Source organism: Hibiscus syriacus, unplaced genomic scaffold, assembly GCF_006381635.1.
Source record: "Hibiscus syriacus cultivar Baekdansim isolate YM2019G1 unplaced genomic scaffold, ASM638163v2 tig00109949_pilon, whole genome shotgun sequence".
Taxonomy (NCBI): domain Eukaryota; kingdom Viridiplantae; phylum Streptophyta; class Magnoliopsida; order Malvales; family Malvaceae; genus Hibiscus; species Hibiscus syriacus.
Genome location: NW_024062537.1, coordinates 774,343 through 795,928, shown reverse-complemented (window position 1 = coordinate 795,928; position 21,586 = coordinate 774,343). Strand labels below are relative to the sequence as shown.

At 34.0% G+C, this 21,586-nt stretch overlaps 1 protein-coding gene across 1 annotated transcript; it reads left to right on the top strand.

Moving 5' to 3' along the window:
* The first annotated feature begins 12,446 nt into the window (after positions 1-12,446).
* LOC120210989 (dnAJ-like protein slr0093) lies at positions 12,447-15,887 on the top strand. The gene is made up of 6 exons (XM_039209626.1): positions 12,447-12,766; positions 14,066-14,143; positions 14,307-14,382; positions 14,553-14,626; positions 14,745-14,815; positions 15,669-15,887. Exons 1-6 carry the CDS (start codon positions 12,737-12,739, stop codon positions 15,712-15,714), a joined length of 375 nt encoding a protein of 124 aa, XP_039065557.1. The 5' UTR covers positions 12,447-12,736; the 3' UTR covers positions 15,715-15,887.
* Positions 15,888-21,586: the final 5,699 nt, after the last annotated feature.

Below are 21,586 nucleotides of genomic sequence, written 5' to 3'. Positions count from 1 at the left end.
GGTCAATGCCTTGCGTGAGGAGATCGATACTCTACGCGATAACGATGGTGCATGGCGTGTGGAGGTGTCTACTTTACGTGGTGAGGTTGCCGCTCTACGTGAGATGGTAGTATCGTTGCAGAATGAGGTTCATACTCTACGCAACGAGGTAAGTTTAAGATTTTCCATATTTAACTTGATGATAAATTTACTCGTAATTTCACTTAAATTAACCATTTCACTTAGATTGCTTAGTAAATTTATTCGGTTGCTGCCAATACTGCTAAACTGTTTATTAACACTGTGAAGTTAGTATTTGTCTTTTTGTTTTGTCTTTTGGTTGAAGTAAATTTATTCGGTTGCTGCCAATTCTGCTAAACTGTGTATTCTTTAACACTGTGAAGTTAGTATTTGTCTTTGTTTTGTCTTTTGGTTGAAAGTTTGAAATATATTTGTCTTTGTTTTCACTGTTTAAATATCATGTCCATTTATTTACTGATATTTGTATTTAATTATTTAGCGGACCGATAAGGTGGATGCTTTACGTCGGGTTTTTCTTGCAAGACAGAGTTCACGCATCAGACGGTGTGCACGTGCTATTAAGTCTCCGTATACCCCAATAGTGCGAAGACATCGCAAGAAGAAGCCTGACTCGCCTGTCATCCCTCAAGAGTCCACTCCTATCATTGAAGAGGCCCCTATCATTCCTCGAGAGTCCCCTCCCACCCTTCAAGAGGCCACTGTCATCCCTCAAGAGTCCACTCCTATCATTGAAGAGGCCCCTATCATTCCTCGAGAGTCCCCTCCCACCGTTCAAGAGGCCACTGTCATCGTTGAAGAGGTCCCTCCCACCATTCAAGAGCCCGATTCACATGGCGTCATATGTAGGATTCTTGAGAAACCCTCTGACGTGCCGGACATGATGGATTCAAGTTGGCTCTCGTATGAGTTACCGGCCAGTACCATACCGGTATCTGAAGTGGAGAGGGAACAACTACCGGACACAATTCTGGATAACACCCTTTGGGCTAAGACCGCAGTTGATTTTTATCTACATGAGCGAAGCCAGGGGTGTTTCACTGACATATGCAAGCTCAATGATGATATCTATTTGTTGCTTGATCGGTCTTGGTGGGGCGTATTATTAGGGGTCGAAGACAATGGCTATTTCGATGGAGGGGTAAGTCTTATATTTTTCTTATATTTTAATTTGATTATTTTTTTGTAAATTTATGTAAGTTACTAATATATGTCTTTTTTTGTAAAATAGCATATCGATGCGTGGGTGTCACGTCTTCTAATAATTAGGAAACTTAAGGAAAATAAAAGAAATACACGATATACAATTATGCCGACGTCTTTTAACGCCGTTCACTTGAAGAATCAACGAGATGAATCATTTGCGTTGGGCAATGGACAAGCTAAACTTTATCCTGCATGGTGGGAGGTCGATAAGGTTAGTGTTTATTTTAGATTGAGTTTAAAGGTATTCATAAATAAGTGCGCAAATGAATGAATTATTACTTATGATTGCAGGTGTTTATCCCTGTTTTGGAACGTAACCATTGGCTTCTCGTCGAGCTTCAGATCCCATCCCTTAAGGTAATAGTATATGACAGCATGATAAATTACATATCATTGGCTGATTTAAGAGATATTATTAAGGGATGGAGGTCTTATTTGGCTAAATTCTTGGATGCGATAAATTATTGGACTCGTTCTGGAAACAAGAAGCCAAAGAAGCTCAATATTACAGTTAGCAGAGACGAGACCGCACCACAACAAACGAAAGGACCCAGAGGGGATTGTGGTCCTCTCGTATGCTTGGCGTTGGACCGTTTGATCACAGGAAGTATAAAGTATCTACCTCCCACCGATATAGATAGAGCTGCAGTAGGCTTGTGGTTTCGACATTATATGGCTAGATCGATATATACGAGACGCTGCCTACCTGCATCCGCATTATAAAAATGTCCATAAACAATTGGTATGTTTATAGGCTTGTGGTTTGAAAATGTTTGGTTAAGTACCTAGAATTCAATAATTTGCTGTTTGTAGGTTTTACATGTGTAGAAAGTGTTGTTTGAGCAAATGTTTGGTTTATGCAGGTTAATCTCAGAAGTAAGCTGCGTGAAAATGATGTATGGCTGCAAAAGTTGATTCAATAGTAGAAGTGTTATTTTCTCTAATAATTATTGCTTATTTTTGATTGTTTAATTGATTTGTAAAAGGTGATTTGTAAAAGTTGATTTGTTTAATTGATGTTAACATAATTCTTATTTGTGCTTGTTTAATTGATTGAAATGTAATGGTTGATTTTGTTGATTTCAATCTGCATTATGTTGAAGGCAAAAAGTACTATCGCAATGCGAAATGAAAATCGTAACGAGAGAATCGCAACGCGAAATGAAAATCGCAACGAGAGAATCGCAACGCGAAATTAAATTCGCGTTGCGATTTTCATTTCGCATTGCGATTCCCTCGTTGCGATTTTCATTTCGCATTGCGAAATTAGCGTTGCGATTTTCATTTCGCATTGCGATTCTCTCGTTGCGATTTTCATTTCGCATTGCGATAGTAATTTCCGCGTTGCGATAGACATTAAGATGATTGCCTATTAAGTGATAACAACTGAACAGATCATAGCAATTTTCAAACTCAAGTTACTAATACATGCCTAACTGAAAATGTTAAAAGGTCACACATAAAATCTACATATTACAACGTTTGCATTTAAAAATCACCTAAGTTAACAGTCCCAAAAGGTGAAGCCAGTTGTGATTGGGATTTTAAAGATGATTGCGATTTTGATTGCCTTTTTCTTGACACCATATGAGCTTTGGATTTTGATGATGATCCATATTTTGGTAGAGGAAAAGATGATTGTGATGGCACTGGTGATCCACATGTCAACCTTGTATGACCACTTTCCTTGCATCGACTACATGTCGATCTCTTCTTCTCTTCACCCTTAGACAGTATACGATCGTGACTTTTTGGTCGGCCAGGTAGCCTTCTGTCCATGGCTGGTGGCAAAACTGTTTGTAAGTCATCTGGTATATCCCACTCAGAAGGATGTGGAATAGGGTAGACAATCTCGGCATAAGTCTGTCGATATACTTCTGTAGTGCAGCAATCCATAGCGTATGTGCTTGAATCATCTTGGTTTAGATGAAGAGAAACTTTTATAACATGGCCACACGGATAACCAGATGTATGCCATTTCATACAACTACACGTCCTTGCATTTAGATCGACAAGCCCATTTAAGTTATTATCCAGTACTTCAAACAAAGTGTTTGAACATGGTTCAACTCTCCATGACGTTGACTTCACAACACGTTTCGTTATCTTTTTTTTAGTCCATGGTGTAACACGATGTCCCAATGTTCCTGTAAATTTAAATAAATAATACTTAGTAAAATATATGATAAGTTACGAATTCAAAGAAATAATACCTGCATGGTTTCTTTTCTTGTAGTACCACTGTTGAATAGAGGCTCGAAAAAACTCCATTAACATAGTAATGGGTAATTTCCGGGAATGACGACTTAGAGCGTTGATTGCTTCTGCACTATTAGACGTCATGAAACCATATCTTGCTCCAAGTTGATGTACTCTTGACCATCTTTCAAACCCGACATCTTCTAGTGTTTGAGCACACTGAGGCAAAACACGTCTTAAACAGTTTATATGCTTATTGAAATCCACTTCCCGATAAGCTTTTACAGCCTTCCAGTATGTCCATTTGTGCTTTTTTATACCAACAGACCTTGATTTTATATTTCTATACAAATTAACACCACAAAGTCCATGAAAAGCATATGGGAAACACCTTCTAACAGCGTTGTCAATTGAGTTTGCCCTATCGGATATGATTGTCAGATTGCTAATAGGACCTATGTAATCCCTAAGATACCCCATAAACCATGTCCATGAATCAGAGGTTTCAGATTTTCCAACCCCGTAAGCTATTGGTAATATCCCATTGTTAGCATCCATGGCTACTGCTAATAAGTTTACTCCAAGGTATCGACCTTTCAAATGTGCTTCGTCAACTATAATAACTGGGCGCATGCAACTAATAAACGAACGAATCTACAAAATAATATACACAAGAAATATAATCATTTAAATGTGAAATGCATGTAACTAACAAAAATGAGTCAACAGAATTATATTGATTTACTAACCGCAGCACCAATGGCGATAAACAGCAACTCAAAGCGTCCATCTCTATCTGTTTTGATATGAGCTACCGACCCAGGATTTTTCAGCTTTAAATTATGACAATAAGCCGGCAGTTGGACAAACGATGCTTCTGGCGACCCCCTCAACAATTCCAAGGCATAACATTTGGCTCTCCAAGCTTGAGAATATGATATACTAATCTTGAACCGAGCATTCATGTCAGTCATAATTTCATGTCCCCGATATACCCTGCCATTCAAAAACATTAACTCAGCCAGAAAACCACCCAACACCTTTTTGTTTGCCTGTCTATGGTTAGGAAAAACTTGGGTTCTTGAACATGTATGTTTATCAATAAAAGTCCTAACTTGAAACATTTCGCAATCTTTTATCCTCTTTGCAATCATACGCCACGTACAGTTTTTGTCAATCATATACCTTGTTTCGAAACGATCTTTGCTTGATTTGTTAACTTTTAGTTGATAGCCATCTTCCACACATTTCGTATACAAAGCTATCTTCAAGTCTTCCTTTGTATCAAAACAATCATCTTTCTTGATACGAATAACTTTAGTGTAACAATCAACTGCTTTCTTTACCAACTCTTCTTCCGGTATCTGAAGTAATTATGGCATATTCCAGTTATACTCCCGTGGCATTTTCTTTTCTTCGGGGACTTTTTCTTCTTCTTTTTCTTCTTCAGGATTATATGAATTACAGAATGGATGTTCAACATATTCATTCACAGCCTCCACTTCCTCCTCATTATCATCAACAACATCTTCCTCGGCAACGGTATTTCATCATCAAAATTTGGGTATTGACCAATATCAAAATCATTACACGCAGGGTCTGTTTCTTCTTCTGAAACATCATCAAAATCCGAGTATTGACCAATATCAAAGTCCGGGTATTGACCAAGATCAAATTTCGAATACTGACTAGTACTCACAATTTTTTTTCTTGGCTCATCATCGTCTAATTGGTCAATACGAAAACCGGAATTTGGTGATGAAAGTTGATTGGGATTTGGATTAGAGAAAGGTTGTAGGTTTTGAGAAAAACTTAGTTGATTACTACCCGCTACTGACCCAACAATACTACTTCTAGGTTCAACAACATACAATGTAACATCATCACTTGAAACACTAATGTAAGAAATGAATCGTTCAACATCTTCATTGTCGGTTAACAAATAAACTTTACCATTCCTCTGATAAGATAGCCTAAATCCACTTAGGGGCTCTAAATTCAATTTCTTTGAAACACGTAACATTAGAGTTTCATAAGTTAACTTTTTTAATGACAGTTTTAGTTGAAGATTCATGGGTAAAGGCATATATTGTAAAACACAATGAACATTCTCCCATGACCCTCCAAAACACAAATCTATCCAAACATGATCAACATTAGATGATTTCATGGTTGTAAATTAATTTACTAAACAAACGAGCTGCGAAACTAAGACCTGTTGCCGGATGGGGGAGGATGTAGGAACGGATGTCGCCGGAGAGAGTGATAGATGGAGATGGAATGAGTTGCGATTTAGGGATTTAGGTTATGAGTTGTTGCTTCTGCGTAGATATATACACAAAAAATTTGTGTTGCGAAACTAAAACCTATTGCAAACATTGAAAATCGCATTGCGATTCTGTATTATCTCGTTGCGAAAGTAAGTATCGCGTTGCGATTTTCCTAATTCGCAATGCGAATAAGTAAATCGCAATGCGAATTTGGAAAATCACAATGCGATACTGACTATCGCAACGAGATAATACAAAATCGCAACGAGATTCTGACTTTCGCAACGAGATTCTGAAAATCGCAATCATCTTCAAAATCCCAATTACAACCGGCTTCACCTTTTGGGACTGTTAACTTAGGTGATTTTTAAATGCAAACGTTGTATTATGTGTATTTTATGTGTGCACTTTTAACATTTTCAGTTAGGCATGTATTAGTAACTTGAGTTTGAACATTGCTATAATCTGTTCAGTTGTTATCACTTATTAGACATTCATTTGACTATCGCAACGGCAACGCGAAATCGCAACGCGAAAATGGCTATCGCAATTCGAAATGAAAAATTGCAACGCGAAAATGGCTATTGCAATGCGAAATGAAAATCGCATTGCGATTTTCTCGTTGCGATTTTCATTTCGCATTGCGATTTTCATTTCGCATTGCGATTTTCTAGTTGCGATAGCCATTTTCACGTTGTGATAGTCTGTTTTGCCTTCAACATAATGCAGATTAAAAATCAACAAATCAACTATTACATTTCAATCAATTAAACAAGCACAAATAAGAATTATGTACACATCAATTAAACAAATCAACATTTACAAATCATCTTTTACAAATCAATTAAACAATCAAAAAATAATAATAATTCTTATTTCTTCATAAATAATTGAATCAATGAATCAACAACTTTGTGACCCCGTACATCCATTTCACGCAGCTCAATTAAGGATTAACCTGCAGAAACCAAACATTTGCTCAAACAAGACTTCCTACACATCTAAAACCTACAAACAGCAAATTATTGAATTCTAGGTACTTAACCAAACATTTTCAAACCAAAAGGAGTATATATGTTAACAAAACTTGCATTTGACTTGCCAATTAAGAATGGACACTTTCATAAGGCGGATGCAGGTAGACAGCGTCTCGAATATATTACTCTAGCCATATAATGCCGAAACCACAAGCCTACAGCAGCTCTATCTCTATCGGTGGGAGATAGAAACTCTGTGCTTCCCGTCGTCAAACGCGCCATGCAAAAGCATACGAGAGGACCACAATCCCCTCTGGCTCCCGGCGATTGTTATGGCGCGGTCTCGTCTCTGACAACTGTGACATTGAACTTCTTTGGCTTCTTGTGTCCAGAATGAGTCCAATAATTAATCCCATCCAAGAATTTAGCCAAATGAGAGTACCATCCCTTGATCATATCTCTCAAATCAGACAGTGATATGTAATTTATCATGCTGTCATACACTATTTTCTTCAGGGATGGGAGCTGAAGTTGGACGAGAAGCCAATGACGACGTTCCAAAACAGGGATAAACACCTACAATCATAAGTAATAATTCATTTATTTGCGCACTTATTTATGAACACCTTTAAAAAATTTAAAAAATAAACACTAACCTTATCGACCTCCCACCATGCAGGATAAAGTTTAGCTTGTCCATTGCCCAACGAAAATGATTCATCTCGTTGATTCTTCAAGTGAACTGCGTGAAAAGCCGCCGGCATTATTGTATATCGCGAATTTTTTTATTTTTCCTAAGCTTCCTTATTATTAGTAGACGTGACACCCACGCATCGATATGCTGTTTTACAAAAAAATACATATATTAGTGAATTACATTAATTTTTAAAAAAATTAATCAAAATCATATATAAGACAAATATAAGACTTACCTCCCCATCGAAATAGCCACTGTCTTCAACCCCTAATAGCACACCCCACCAAGACCGATCAAGCAACAAAAACATTTCATCGTTGAGTTTGCTTATGTCAGTGTAACACCCTTGGCTCCGCTCATATAGATAAAAATCAACTGCGGTCTTAGCCCAAAGGGTATTATCCACAATTGTTTCCGGTAGTTGTCTCCTCTCCACTTCAGATACCGGAAGGGTACTAGCCGGTAACTCATACGAGAGGCAAATCTCATCCATCATGTCCGGAACCGGTGGGGGTTTCTCAATACTTCGATATATTACCCCATGTGAATCGGACTCTGGAATGGTGGGAGGGACCTCTTCAACGATGACAGTGGCCTCTTGAACGGTGGGGGGGACTCTTGAGGGAGGATAGGGGCCTCTTGAACGATTGGAGGGGACTCTTGAGGGATGACAGGTGAGTCGGGCTTCTTCTTGCGGAGTCTTCGCACCATTGGGGTGAACGGAGACGTAATAGCACGTCCACGCCGTCTAATGCGTGAACTCCGTCGTGCAAGGAAAACCCGACGTAAAGCATCCACCTTATCGGGCCGCTAAAAAAAAATTAATACATAAATCAGTAAATAAACAGACATGATATTAAACAAAGACAAATATGTTTCAAACTAGCATTGTATTCACCCAAGTCATTATTCTATCATAGTTCACAAAATGCTCAGATAACATTCCAGAAGTAAGCACTTATATAAACATTTAAAAGAACAACATATATAAACATTCCAGAAGAAGAATAGTTTACTTTCGCAACACGAAACTTAAAATCGCAACGCGAAAATGACTATCGCAACACGGAAATGGTTATCGCAATGCGAAATGAAAATCGCAACGACAAAATCGCAACGACAAAATCGCAATGCGAAATGAAATCGCAACGACAAAATCGCAACGCGAAACACAAATTGCATTGCGATTTTCATTTCGCGTTGCGATTTTGTCGTTGCGATTTCATTTCGCATTGCGATTTTGTCGTTGCGATTTTCATTTCGCATTGCGATAGCCATTTCCGCGTTGCGATAGTCATTTTCGTGTTGCGAAAGTAAACTATTATTCTTCTGCAAATTGAAACTTGAATGGATTGCATTACTTCAACCAAAAGACAAAAACAAAACCAAAAACAAATACTAACAAAAACAGTTTAGCAGTATTGGCAGCAACCGAATGAATTACGAGTATGAAAAATCTTAAACTTACCTCGTTGCGTAGAGTATGAACCTCATTCTGCAACGATGCTACCATCTCACGTAGAGCGGCTACCTCACCGCGTAATGTAGACACCTCAACACGCTATGCACCATCGTCTTTGCGTAAAGTATCGACCTCCTCACGCAAGGCATTGACCTCATCACGTAACTCCCCTAACTCATCCCGTTGAGGTGGAGGTGGAGAACAGGGAGATAAACGTCATGGCATCTTTGCCGGTCGCCTATCTTGCGGTGATGGTGGAGAAGAGGCTCGATGATGTGACAGAATAGGTGATGGCTGTCGTTGTGGAGGTGTATAGTCGGGTCGATCAGATGATGGCTCTGGGTGAGGTGATAGCTCTGGGCGAGGTGATGGCTCCCGAAGTGAAGGCTGCTCATCAACCGTTCCATCAAAAAAACGCTTACTAGCTTGCCACCAATCAGTGGCAAGCTCAGCTTCCGTGGGTGTCAGCCTCTGTAGAGGAGTGTTGGCCTCCTAACAATATAAAAGCTCAAACAAAGTTAAACGTGTACTAGTAATAACTTGTTTATAAACATATGGTAGTATTTATGTTAACTTACATTATTTATTGTCGTATACCGTAGTAAATCTTCCCATTGCAAGGTCCCGTTTCCTCTTCCAGGAAATAGCCCTGGGAATATCATTTGAAGTTTTTATTACATATGTCTTCATGGCGGGAAAGGCCTCAAATATCCAAATCTACAAACAATATAATAACAAACATTAGTAATTGTTAAATAATTACTTATAATTTTGGAAACATTATATAAAAATTCTTACCTTAAAGGCCCAAATAAAGCCTGTCAAAGTGTATTTGGAACCATCGCCATGCAAACTTTTTCGATCATCCAAGGCAGACGATAACTTATTCCATGTGGCTTTCCATAAATACGAGCCCCACGGAAACAGGTTCCATGCATTTAGGTCTTCTACCAATTTGATTAGATCATTCGGAATAGGTTGTCTGGCCTCTCTGCCCTAAAAAGTCGGCATGCAAAAGTATTAGAAGGCATACTCGGACAACATCGACGTCATCCATCCGAGTAAAACCATCTTTCTTATTCAATAAGCTCGTCAGGTCTTCCACGTGTAGATTTGGCCTCTCCAGCTCAGGAAAAACCCGGGATAACCATGATGGGCGGGTAATGTGTCTAGTGTACCGACCTACATCATCGTTCCTGAAGCGTAGACCGGTGATTATGCAAAACTCCTCCCGCCCAAAACACGTATATGCCGGTGGAAAATCAAACCATATCTCTTCATCACGACGTTGTATAGTATCTGGTAGATCCCTAGTCATGGTTTGAAGAAACAAGTGTGTCAACATCGCATCTCCACCGGGATGTTGTACTTTCAGCCATGGCCCGAAGCATGTATCCTCAAACATTTTTCTTTGTGCAGGTGAAAGCTTCGACGCAATTGTTTTGGCCAGGCTGACTTTATTTCTTAAGGTCAATTGAGCCGAATAAAAGTTCTACAAAAACAATAAACATACTAAGTTAGATATACCAAAAACTACACTGTGAAGATATACCAAAAACAATAATAAACATAAAGAGTAGTAGTTTATTCTTCAAACTTAAATTTGCAACACTGTGAATTTCGTATTTGTCTTTGTTTTTTGGTTGAAGTAATGCAATTCATTCAAGTTTCAATTTGCAGAAGAAGAATAGTTTCTGAAAATGAAAATCGCAACACGAAAATGACTATCGCAACGCGAAACTAAAATCGTGTTGCGATTTGCATTTCGCGTTGCGATTCTCGGTTGATTTAATAAGCAATCTAAGTGAAATGGTTAATCTATTATTGAAATTACCAGTAAACTTATCGTCAATTTCAATATGAAAAACCTAATAATAATGCAAAAATTTCAAAAAGAAAATAATTAAAAAAACTAACCCTCGTTGGTTGATTTGGTTGATTTTCCATTTCTGATTGTGAGGGTGGCTCTGAGAGATGGAGATAGACGGATTTCGTCGGAGATGGGGACGGATTTCGTCGGAGATGGGTGAGAGAGTGAGAGATGGAGATGAGACTGAGTTGTGATTTTAGGTTTTAGGTTATGAGTTGCGATTACGGGATATACTGTGGACGGTTCAGTGTTCCAATATATTAATATTCGTGTTTGGAATTTAAAAATAAAATACTTGGCCAGGATACTAATGGCGCTTTGAAAATCGCATTGCAATTATGTATTATCGCGTTGCGAAAGTCAGAATCGCGTTGCGAAAGTCAGTATCTCGTTGCGATTTTGTATTATCGCATTGCGATAGTACGTATCGCATTGCGATAGTCAGTATCGCATTGCGATTTTCCCAATTCGCGTTGCGATTTACTTATTCGCATTGCGAATTGGGAAAATCGCAACGACATTGTATACCATCGCAACGCGATTTTCAACTATCGCAACGCGAAATGCAACGCGAATTTGCGATAATGGAGATCGCGTTGCGAATTAGCGATCGCATTGCGATTTTGTTGGACATTTTGGCAAATCCGAAAAAAGTTGGTTAAAATCGTATATTATATGGGAATTTTGGTCACTGAGGCGATTTTCTCTTTATCATATCACAGTAAACATGTTAACGTCTAACATAGAGGGTCTTCAATTTTTTAACAAAAAAGATGAATTTGAAATATATGAATCGTCAAGTGATCATTTTATAACTTTTAATGGTTGTGGACTCATTAGAACAATACCTCATAGTTAGGGGACTATTTGTGTACTTTACCCTATATAAGACTAAAGAAAAGGCTTAAATACAAATTAAGTGTCCAAACAATATCGCTTTTCACTAATATGTGCCTATATTATTTTTTTTAATCATCCAGGTTTGTAACGTTACAAACGATACCACTTTAAGTGCCCAGACCGTAAATGTTGTTAGCTTTCTTCATTAAGTGACACGTGTCATATTCTGGTAATTTTGATTTTGTTAAATTAAAAATATTATTATATTTATAAAAAAAATTAATTTCTCTTAAATTGCAAAGAAAAACCCCAAATTCATAAAAAATCCTAACCCTAAGCTGCTACCGTCTCCCTTCGGCCACAACCACCTACTTAGTCTCTTCCATCCTCTCAATCAAATGCCGCCTTAGTTGTTGCCGACTGGCCTTCAGAATCGCGTGGGGTTGCTATTTTCATCCTAGGGTTCACAGTACAAAACGTCAATTGATCGTCGTTCGATCGCGATTTCATAGGGGTATCGATCGTTAATGGTAGGTGAGGTCGGGTGGAGCTTCGTCGACAGCAAAAGGTGACTACCGAAGTTAGTTTATAGGTTGAAATGAATGTTTTCAAAGTTTTGGAAAAAATTAACAAATGTGACTCATGTCACTTATAGAAAAAATTTATAGTGTTTACTGTCCGGACACCTAAAATGGTAACATTTATAACGTTAGACGATAAGATAATTAAAAAAATTCTCTAAACACATATGTGGAAAGAGTTATAATTTGATCACTTATTTTATATTTAAACCTAAAGAAAACAGATATAGGGAATTTACTATTTAAATCCAACCGCTTAAATTATATACAATTTTATTCATTAGACAAGTGTATACATTATTCTTTTCCTTCGTTATTTCTGAAACAATTTTAAAAAATAATCCAAATATTCTCAACGTTTTCAGTCACCTACTTCCTCTATATTCGAGGTTCATGTCTTTTATCGGCGCGTGCACATCGCGTACCAGATTTTCGGTATAACTTTGTTTCAGGCTACAAGCTCTGAGATAAGTCCCAGATCCATATTCAAACTCGTGGCATCCGAATCATCTTTCTTCTTTTTTTTCCTTCTCTTTTTCAACATGAAAATTCTGATAAATTATTATGGGGTGTGTAAATAATAATCTTTCGCTCAGTTATTCCGTTTCATTTGCAGATGGAAGGCAAAGATAATTCCAGTTCTAAGGTATTCTTTATTTTCAGTTTTTTTAGTTTTAGATGAAATCTTTTGACTTAAAAATATGTATTTGACTTAATGGTATAGGTTTTTTAGTTATATAGAACTGAAAGAAAATCTCTTTGACTTCATTTTATGGGTTTGGTTTTTTATGTGACTTTTATTGATGTTTGAATGGAATTGTTATTGTTGGCTTTAGAAAGGATGTTAAAAATGAAATTCTTTTTGTGGAGTTGAAGAACAAAGTTAATTGCTCAAAAGAATTATGAAAGGGAAGAACTGAAAATTTAAAGATAAAGTGAACAGAATTATGATGGGCGAAAAAATTGCAAAAGGATTGATGAGATTCGTTAGAATATTATTTCTTTTAAAAATTGTATATTTATATTTCGTCTCCGATTCAGTCGAAGTTAGCTACTTTGTTTTGTTGTTTGATTATCATGAATGAGATTCACCTCCTTCTGTAAAATGGTAGCAACTAAACAATACTCTACCTTTTTATGGTATTCTGTGGATTTGAAATTCCTAATTATTCTGTGAAAAATATTTAAGTTTGTGAATTTTTTTTAGCAATGCCTTTATAAATTACTTTTGTGAGGGGAACTATTGAATTGTTCGGTGACTTAACTATCACTGATCATATTGCAACAGCATTCGGTGGTAAACATGTTTACATTTGCCTCAAAAGTAAACTTCATGCATTACATTTGTGTGCCTTCTTTGTTGGTTTAGAGAATGTATCGAGGCTGCATCCATTAAACATTGTGGTTGCATATTGATTTTGTTATAAATACCCTCCGCTGGTGCTTCTGGTTACAACACTTGCATTGTGTATTTTTTTTTTCACACATGATTATTGCCTGTTATGTAAAGCTTCTGTAAGGTATCCCTTTCATCTTGTTCAACTACTTCAATGTTTTCCTATACCTGGCAATATTGGATAAGAAATAACTCCAAAACCTAAGAAAATTATATGAACTATGACACAACATGAAAAAAATAATACGAACACCACACAAATGCCTAAACAAGTCTTCTATTTAACACTAATCACTAACTTGTCAAATTTTATAAATATGTAACACATTAAGCACAATTAGGATTTACAAATTTATGAAAGGGAAAATAATACGAACATGACATGAATACATGGATTACCTGGTGGCTTCTGTGTTAGTTCTTGGGAATTTTAACCTGAGTGTATACTGATTGCCTCTCTTTTTTTCCCAGATGCGTGATTATTTGTTTCATTTTAAGCTATAATTATGTCAGGATGTATCTGATAGATAGTTCTAATTTCTATTCAAGGATTACTACAAAGTTTTGGAAGTTGATTACGATGCAACTGATGAGAACATCAGGTTAAATTATCGGAAGCTTGCACTGGTCGGTGGTCTCTCTTTCTCTCTTCCACCCCCCCCCCCCCCCCCAAAACCCCCAACCTCCACCTTCTTCATGGATAGCCTTTCACATTTTCGTTTCATTTAAAATTTCCTTTATTTTAATACAACTGTGTTGACGAGAGAACATTCATATTTTGTTGTTATAGAAGTGGCATCCAGATAAGCACAAGGGTGATAGTTCTGTTACAACTAAGTTCCAAGAGATAAACGAAGCTTACAATGGTAATTCTTCTGTGGGACTGGAATAAAAACTCATATTATGTTTGCCTTAGGATTCCTTTGATATTTGACCGCTACTTGATCATCACCCAATCATGCTTTCTCTTCCAACTATACAGAGAATGTAAAGCTGATATATTATGATCTTATCTTATCATTACATCCTTTTACAGTGTTAATCGATCCTGAGAAACGCTTTGAGTATGATTTAACTGGAATATATGAGGTTGATAAGTATACCTTACGGGTAAGAATTTACATTCACCTATAATGGTATCGTAGACTAGAATTATCAACATAGTTTTCTTAGGTTAATTGGTTGATGTCACCTTATAATGGTCTGGGTAAATGTAATTGTGATGCAGGAATACCTTGCCAGATTTAAAGGAATGATTCTTACTTGCAATGGGCTTGGTATTAGTCATACATCAACATGGTAACTCTTTTACTGTCTTAAACTTTTTTTTTTTTTTTTTACTTCTTCCTCTTATTACCACATATATTTGTTGTTGGGGGAGGATGTTTTATGTAAAACCTCACAGAAAAGGATCATTCTCGTATCTAGAACTCCGCCTAAACTTAGTGATGAGCCCTTTTCTAATATATTTTGATCTTGCCAACAGTTGGGGTGTTGAATTAAGCAAATATGAGTTTGACAAAATCATTTCCTTCTTGTCCAATATACGAAGACCTCAACTATGACACTTAGGATAGGTTCCAACACTTTCCTACTGATGCTTATAAATATTATAAACCCCTAATCTAAGTGTATGATAGAAAATAATAGGGGCTGGTGACAGTAAAATGGATATGCCATGTGGAGAAACACAAACACCTATATGACTCTAAAGCTTAGAGTTGGTGTTTGAAGACTTGCATATCTGATGTTTGAAATATGCTCTACATATTGAACTAATTCTAGAGTCAAGAACTTTGAAGTTCCACTTTTACCAAACTGTTCATAATCAGTGGAAATGGTTAAAGTTAAACTTGTGTCAATGTTTTTTCTTCCTCCCCTCCCCTCCCACCCTTCTTTCCAAATGCCCAAACGGACAATTTTCCCAAGGTTTCAGCATCTTTTGTTGTTTCTACGTAACCTCATGCTAGGTTGTCTATGCGTAGGCCCTTGTTGGGCTGCACGTAAGGGAGTCATAAGCGGTTTTATCTATTAAATTATCGAGTTTCCTGGTCTTATGTTCAAGGTGGATTGTTCCGCCTACTATGAATTGGTTTTAGATTGGATGGTTAATAGATGCATGTTAACATCCTAGTCTTCCACGTTCATGCAGGACACAACAACTAACAGAAACAAACGGATGTACTGAAGAAAGTTAGCTTGTTTTAAAATTTACGAAGATTGCCATACTTATTTCCGAGTGACTCGGAACTATTGGTGAATTTAAGAATGCCAATACCCTGTGAGTAAACGATTCCAATCTTTTATCTACTAGTCAAACATGAATGTATCTCATCTTCTTAGTATTATTACATCTTTAATCGATTTGTTGGAATGAGGCATGATTTAGCTTATATGGTTTTGATAGCATAACCGAATGTATAACGTGTATGTAATTTAGACATGTGTAGCTGTAATTATAGAAAATACCATTTAATAATTTATTGAGCATTGGTAGCAGTGTGTACAATCTTATACCAGAAATTACTGCCATTGATGAGAATTGTGTACTTTGAAAGCTATTATTTTCCATTTTTTAATAATGCTGGGAAAGAAGAAGAGTTTTTGTTTATTTATATTTTTTGGTATATTTTTAATACCTAAATTCCTTATTTCTTCTGTCAATTATGTTTGTTTATTATCGAAAAAGAGTAATGCTTTTGTATGTGCTAATTTCTATTATATGTGTACATTTAGAATTTAATGTTAATGATGTTATGAACTTATCAAGTGGTCTACTCAGATATTAAGGAGAGTGTTGTTCTCCCTAGAGGTTTTGGATTCGAGTAGTTGCGTTTGCAGGATATGTGTGCGTTGTCAATATTCTAAACAAATACTATTTTGTATAAGGTTTTAAACAACTATTATTTTGTAATAATCTCATATTAAATTAAAAAAGAATTTAATGATGTTATTTATATTTTAAAAATTAGTTTTTTTATATTTAAAATTTAAGTTCAATTATCAATATTATTGATATTTCTTTCTTAAATTTTGTGATAGAATATTTTTTATATTTAAAAATTTAAGTTTAATTTTCAACATTATTAATATTCTTCCGTTTATTGATCATATATTTTATTAATATGATATTTTAAAATAAAAATCATATGATAAAAGATAACATTATAATGAATCTAATTTTAAAATTTTAAATTCAAAAAGTAAGGTTTTTGATTTTTGCAGTTGTATATTGTTATCATTTTAATATCTAAGAAATTTTTTTATTTAATTTAATTCTTGAATTTTTCTTTTTATCTATTGTTACAAAAAAATTATGTCATTCTAAGAATGAGTTTACATATAATATATATATATAATTAAAAAAATATAAAATCTTTACATTTTTTAAAGAAACTTAAGATGAAGATTTATTGATTTTTTTATTTTCTAGAATTTTAAGATATTTTATCAAACTATAATTTTCTTAATTTTAGTATATATTATCTATCACATGACACTAGATATCACATGACACACTAGATAACACGTTCTTAATATGTTTAATAGAAGAAAAGTCCGACTCAATTGAACCAAAAAAAAAAATCAGGTAGCAAAATGATAACAAGGTACAGTTTCAAGAATTAAAATATTATTCAACCCTTTTGAAAATTTAACAAAAAACACTTAGGAATTGTTTGTTTACTTCAGAATGATTAAGCGCTGAATGATTCAGAAGCTCTGTATGAATTAGCTCTGAATGTGACATGTTTGATAATGACTCTGTATCATTCATAATTTAATTCTGTGTTGAATCATTCATAATTTACTTCTGCTGAATCATTCAGAATGTATTTCTGTGCTGAATCATTCAGCACTGTTTTGCTGAATCATTCAACATTGTTTTACTGAATCAGTCAGCACTATTTTACTGAATCAGTCAGCATTGAATCATTCAGAGTTGCGAAACAAACACGCTGAATGCTGAACGGTTCAACATTCAACGCTGAATGATTCTATTAAGAGGCAAACAAATAACCCTAAATTGTAAATGTACAAGCAATATAGTGACTTGGAGTATAATTTAAGTAATAAGAAATTAATTTATTAGTAATTTGACAAATGGTTGCGGCTCTTTTGATGCATCTTTTTTCCTATAAAATACAGTTGCATCTCACCCACGGTATCTTCAAGAATCTTTTAAAACTAAATTGCTAAAACAATTATTTAAAATTTTAATTTAGAGCACGAATCAAACGATTTCAGTGGTAAATTTTTTTGTTATTCTTTATTATCCTGGGTTCGAGTATCATGATTTCGGTGGTAAATTTTTTTTGTTATTCTTTATTATCCTGGGTTCGAGTATCACGAATGCTAGGTATGAACATTCAATGTCAAATGGTTGAAAGCTTATCTTTAAACAAATACTACATCGCACTTACCTAATATTAATAAAACAAATCAATTTAGACTAATTTGATTGAACATCAAGAGAAGTTGGAAGATTCATTTAATATTGTCAAACTTTAGTTACTGTTATAATAAAAAAAAATCAAGTTAGAAGTTCGAACTTTTAATCTCGTGCTCTAGAAATTGTTAAAATGGTTAATAGTGTAAATTTACAGTTAAATGTATAAATTTAAAAAAGAATTTTTTTCTTGAAATGATTGATAGTATACATTTGGATAATTTTGTGCTAATTTGATTTTAATTATAATATCTTATTATCTGGAGTGATTCTGTTGTGCAGTAACTTAGTTTAAGGTTTAAAAATGGTGATTTTGAAATGTAACCGAAAATATTAAAAAAATGTAACATTTTATATTGCGCTCAATTTATATTATTATGATTTTTATCATATTTTCAACTACGCTCAGGATGGTCATTTTATATTTATGTCAGAATATAGTAATTAAAAATGACAATGACAATGAATACATTTCTTAGTGCAACATTTTTTATTTTATTTTAAGGTTAATTAATTAGTTAGTTTTGCTTAGTCCAAACAATTTGAGAATCTCAAAGGGCATGAGACTTGCTTTATGATCAATACTAGTTTTTTATTTGCCTGAATGAAGATAAGGTCAGCGATCAATTGAGTTGAGTTAAAAGTTTTTAGTTATTTGAGTTGACGAGTTCTATTTTATAATTCAAATTTTATTTGAAATTTGTTCGTATCGAGTCGAGTTTATAAAATTCAAGACGAGTCGAGATGTTCAATTTTTTGTTTATATTTAATTGTAAATATTTATAATATTATGATACTATTTGATTCAATTTTAAACGGTATTTTATAATCATACATAGTACATATATAATTTTGTTCATATTTTTTCTTTTTGATGCAAATAGAGCTGCTAATTTTATTAAAAAGAGAAAATATTCAAAATTACAAAGAAATTCGAAAACTAAATACATAATTAGAATATTGTTCTATAACCATTTATAAAATAAACTAGCTACTTGAGATCATTCAATGATCATACAAGGAAAAAGTTAAAACTCGTACAAGAAACTCGAAGAAAAGACCGATACGAACAAATTTGACTGCATCGGCAAATGAACCAAAACAAGAGATTAAACTACTGAAAGACCACCCACAAATGCAAATCAGAATCGACCGTCATAAAAAACTATCTACGAATGCAACTCACATATACAAGTCTACTATGACGATCTTAAGCAAGGAATGAAATAATAAATAAGTGTTATTTTGAACGGTTAAAACATATCAAACCCAATCTTGAAAATAGTCAAACGACCGAAAATGTGTTATGAAGAAAGAAGAAAACGTCCATAAAATATAAAAAACTTATTATAAAGACAGAGATTAAAATTTCATAAAGATGTAAATCTTAAAAACTAAAAAAAAAACGATATAAAAGGCTGACCGCCTGAGAAATCAAATTGATAAAAAGATGCAGCAGCAATTAAAGAAGAAAAGAAAGACGCTGGGGTTGGAATAAAATATTATTTAGTTAAAATACATTCCTTCATATTATTTAGTTAATATAGAGTTAATGTAATCGATTTAAATTTAAAAAATTTGAGTTATTAAAGTTTTATTTTATAACTTGAATTATTCGATTTATATTTTATAACTCGACTTAAATTTAAAATTTTTCAAATCGTATTGAATCGAAAAGGTCAATTTTATTAAGTACAGTAGAATTTACTCACCCCTAAATAAAGTGTTGTACTTTAGCTGACGATTTGTACAACAAAGAGTATTTGGGCATGAAACTTTAAAACTAAAAACAAAGCAATTCAATTAAATATTAGGAGCGAATAAAGTCTTTAGAAGACAACAAATCAAAAATATATTGAATCTTATACTTTAAAAAGGTTTCTAGTGAAAACCATGCAACAAGTGGATTATAAAATAATGCAGGTACATATCGTTATCAAAACATGGCTATTATAGATATATAAATAAATAAATAAATCCAGAAACAAGGAGACACCCTTTGGAGAACAAGAAAAGAAACAAAGAAAGCTGTATTTGAGCGGATTAGCACGAAATACAAAAAGGCTTACATTGGTTTCAATGCAATATATATGTGATAAGATCATGTCACACAACGTAAATTTTTTTAGTTTTATATAGATTTAGGATCATTGTATGAGTGAAAATAGATGTCTGAGATTAATAGTAGGAAATAAAAATATATTCACTAGAAAAAAAACAAAGAGTTAATCTCAACTATCTATTTTCACTCATCAAAACGGTCTAAATCTGTGTAAAACAAAAAAATTTATATTGTGTAAGTGGATCTTAACTTTTTTTAATAATTAAATAAGTTTTAAGGTTATTATTTGATGATGTGAAATATCTTTGAGTAGATTTAAAAACAAAAAAATTATAAATAATTAAATGTTTAGCATCATCTAATATTATTTAAAAATATTATTTTGATTATTAATGTATTGAATAATAATCTTAAATTTTAAATGATATTCATAAGTATCAATTAATCAAACTTTTTATAATCTTACCTTCATTCCAACTTGAAGTTATTTTAATTACTTTGTTCAACTTTAATGGTTAATTCTTATATAATTATTGGTATTTGATTCATTAGTCGATTAATTCAGATCAAGTATTATAAAAGTCTATTATGAGTGGTCATTTCAATTTAATATACTCCATTTATAATACTAGGATTCAGATATTTAATCTTGTTTAAAGGACTTAATTTTTACCTTTTTTTAAATGTCTGAAGTGATTATAGAATAGTATATGTTCAGAATTTTTCTTAGCCATTGACAAACGAACATACACCCTGCAAAGTAGCTATTCGAACTCAGACCTCTAGAGAAAACAACACTCTCTTTTACCACTGAAAAAACTTAATAGATTAAAAAAAAACCTTAAACTACAAGTTGTACTTTTCATTTCCCATATTCTAAGGAAACATTAAGGGTAACGATGATTGAAAGTCAGTTTAGTTAGGCTTAATTTTGCTATAGAATTTTGTAACTTTCAAAGTGCATAGTAACTTCTAATTTTTGGATTGTATACTTTCATGGTGAGGAAGAATATTTAAAGCTTGAAAGTGTCAAAACTTTTTCAATCTAGTAAACCCCTTTAAACTATCACACTTTATTTAAATAAGTCTCTATAATTTATTTGTAGTTAAATAAGCCCTTATTTAATGACTTTTACTCATACAAGCTCTTAATTATTTATTTTAATTTTACTTTTACACATGTTTTTTTATTGGCTTCAAAAACTTAATCCTAATATCTTACTAAAATTTAAATATACAATTAAAACTCTTTCAATCTAGGAAATCGAAAAATGAAAAGAAGTCATCGAAATAAAGTATTTTATATAATATTATTTATTTTTAAAACAAATAACTCATTTTTAAATTTCTTGATAAAAAAATTGGAAGTGTTGATGACAACAATTTGGTTTTGTCGATAGTTGGTTGTTCATTTCTTCTGATTTGGATGAAGAGTTGCAGTCGACAATGGGATGACCGTTGGCCAATATTTTTGTAAAGAAGAGAGTTGGTCATGGAGGATAGAAGACGATTGTTACCACCGTTTTTTGGACCGGGTGGGGAAAGACCGATACCGACTCGG

Excerpts from the sequence above, each read along its gene's own strand:
- LOC120210989 (XM_039209626.1), top strand. The coding sequence starts at position 12,737 with ATGGAAGGCAAAGATAATTCCAGTTCTAAG. Across the intron at positions 14,144-14,306 it reads ATTATCGGAAGCTTGCACTG|AAGTGGCATCCAGATAAGCA; the intron begins GTCGGTGGTCTC and ends TTGTTGTTATAG. Across the intron at positions 14,383-14,552 it reads GATAAACGAAGCTTACAATG|TGTTAATCGATCCTGAGAAA; the intron begins GTAATTCTTCTG and ends ATCCTTTTACAG.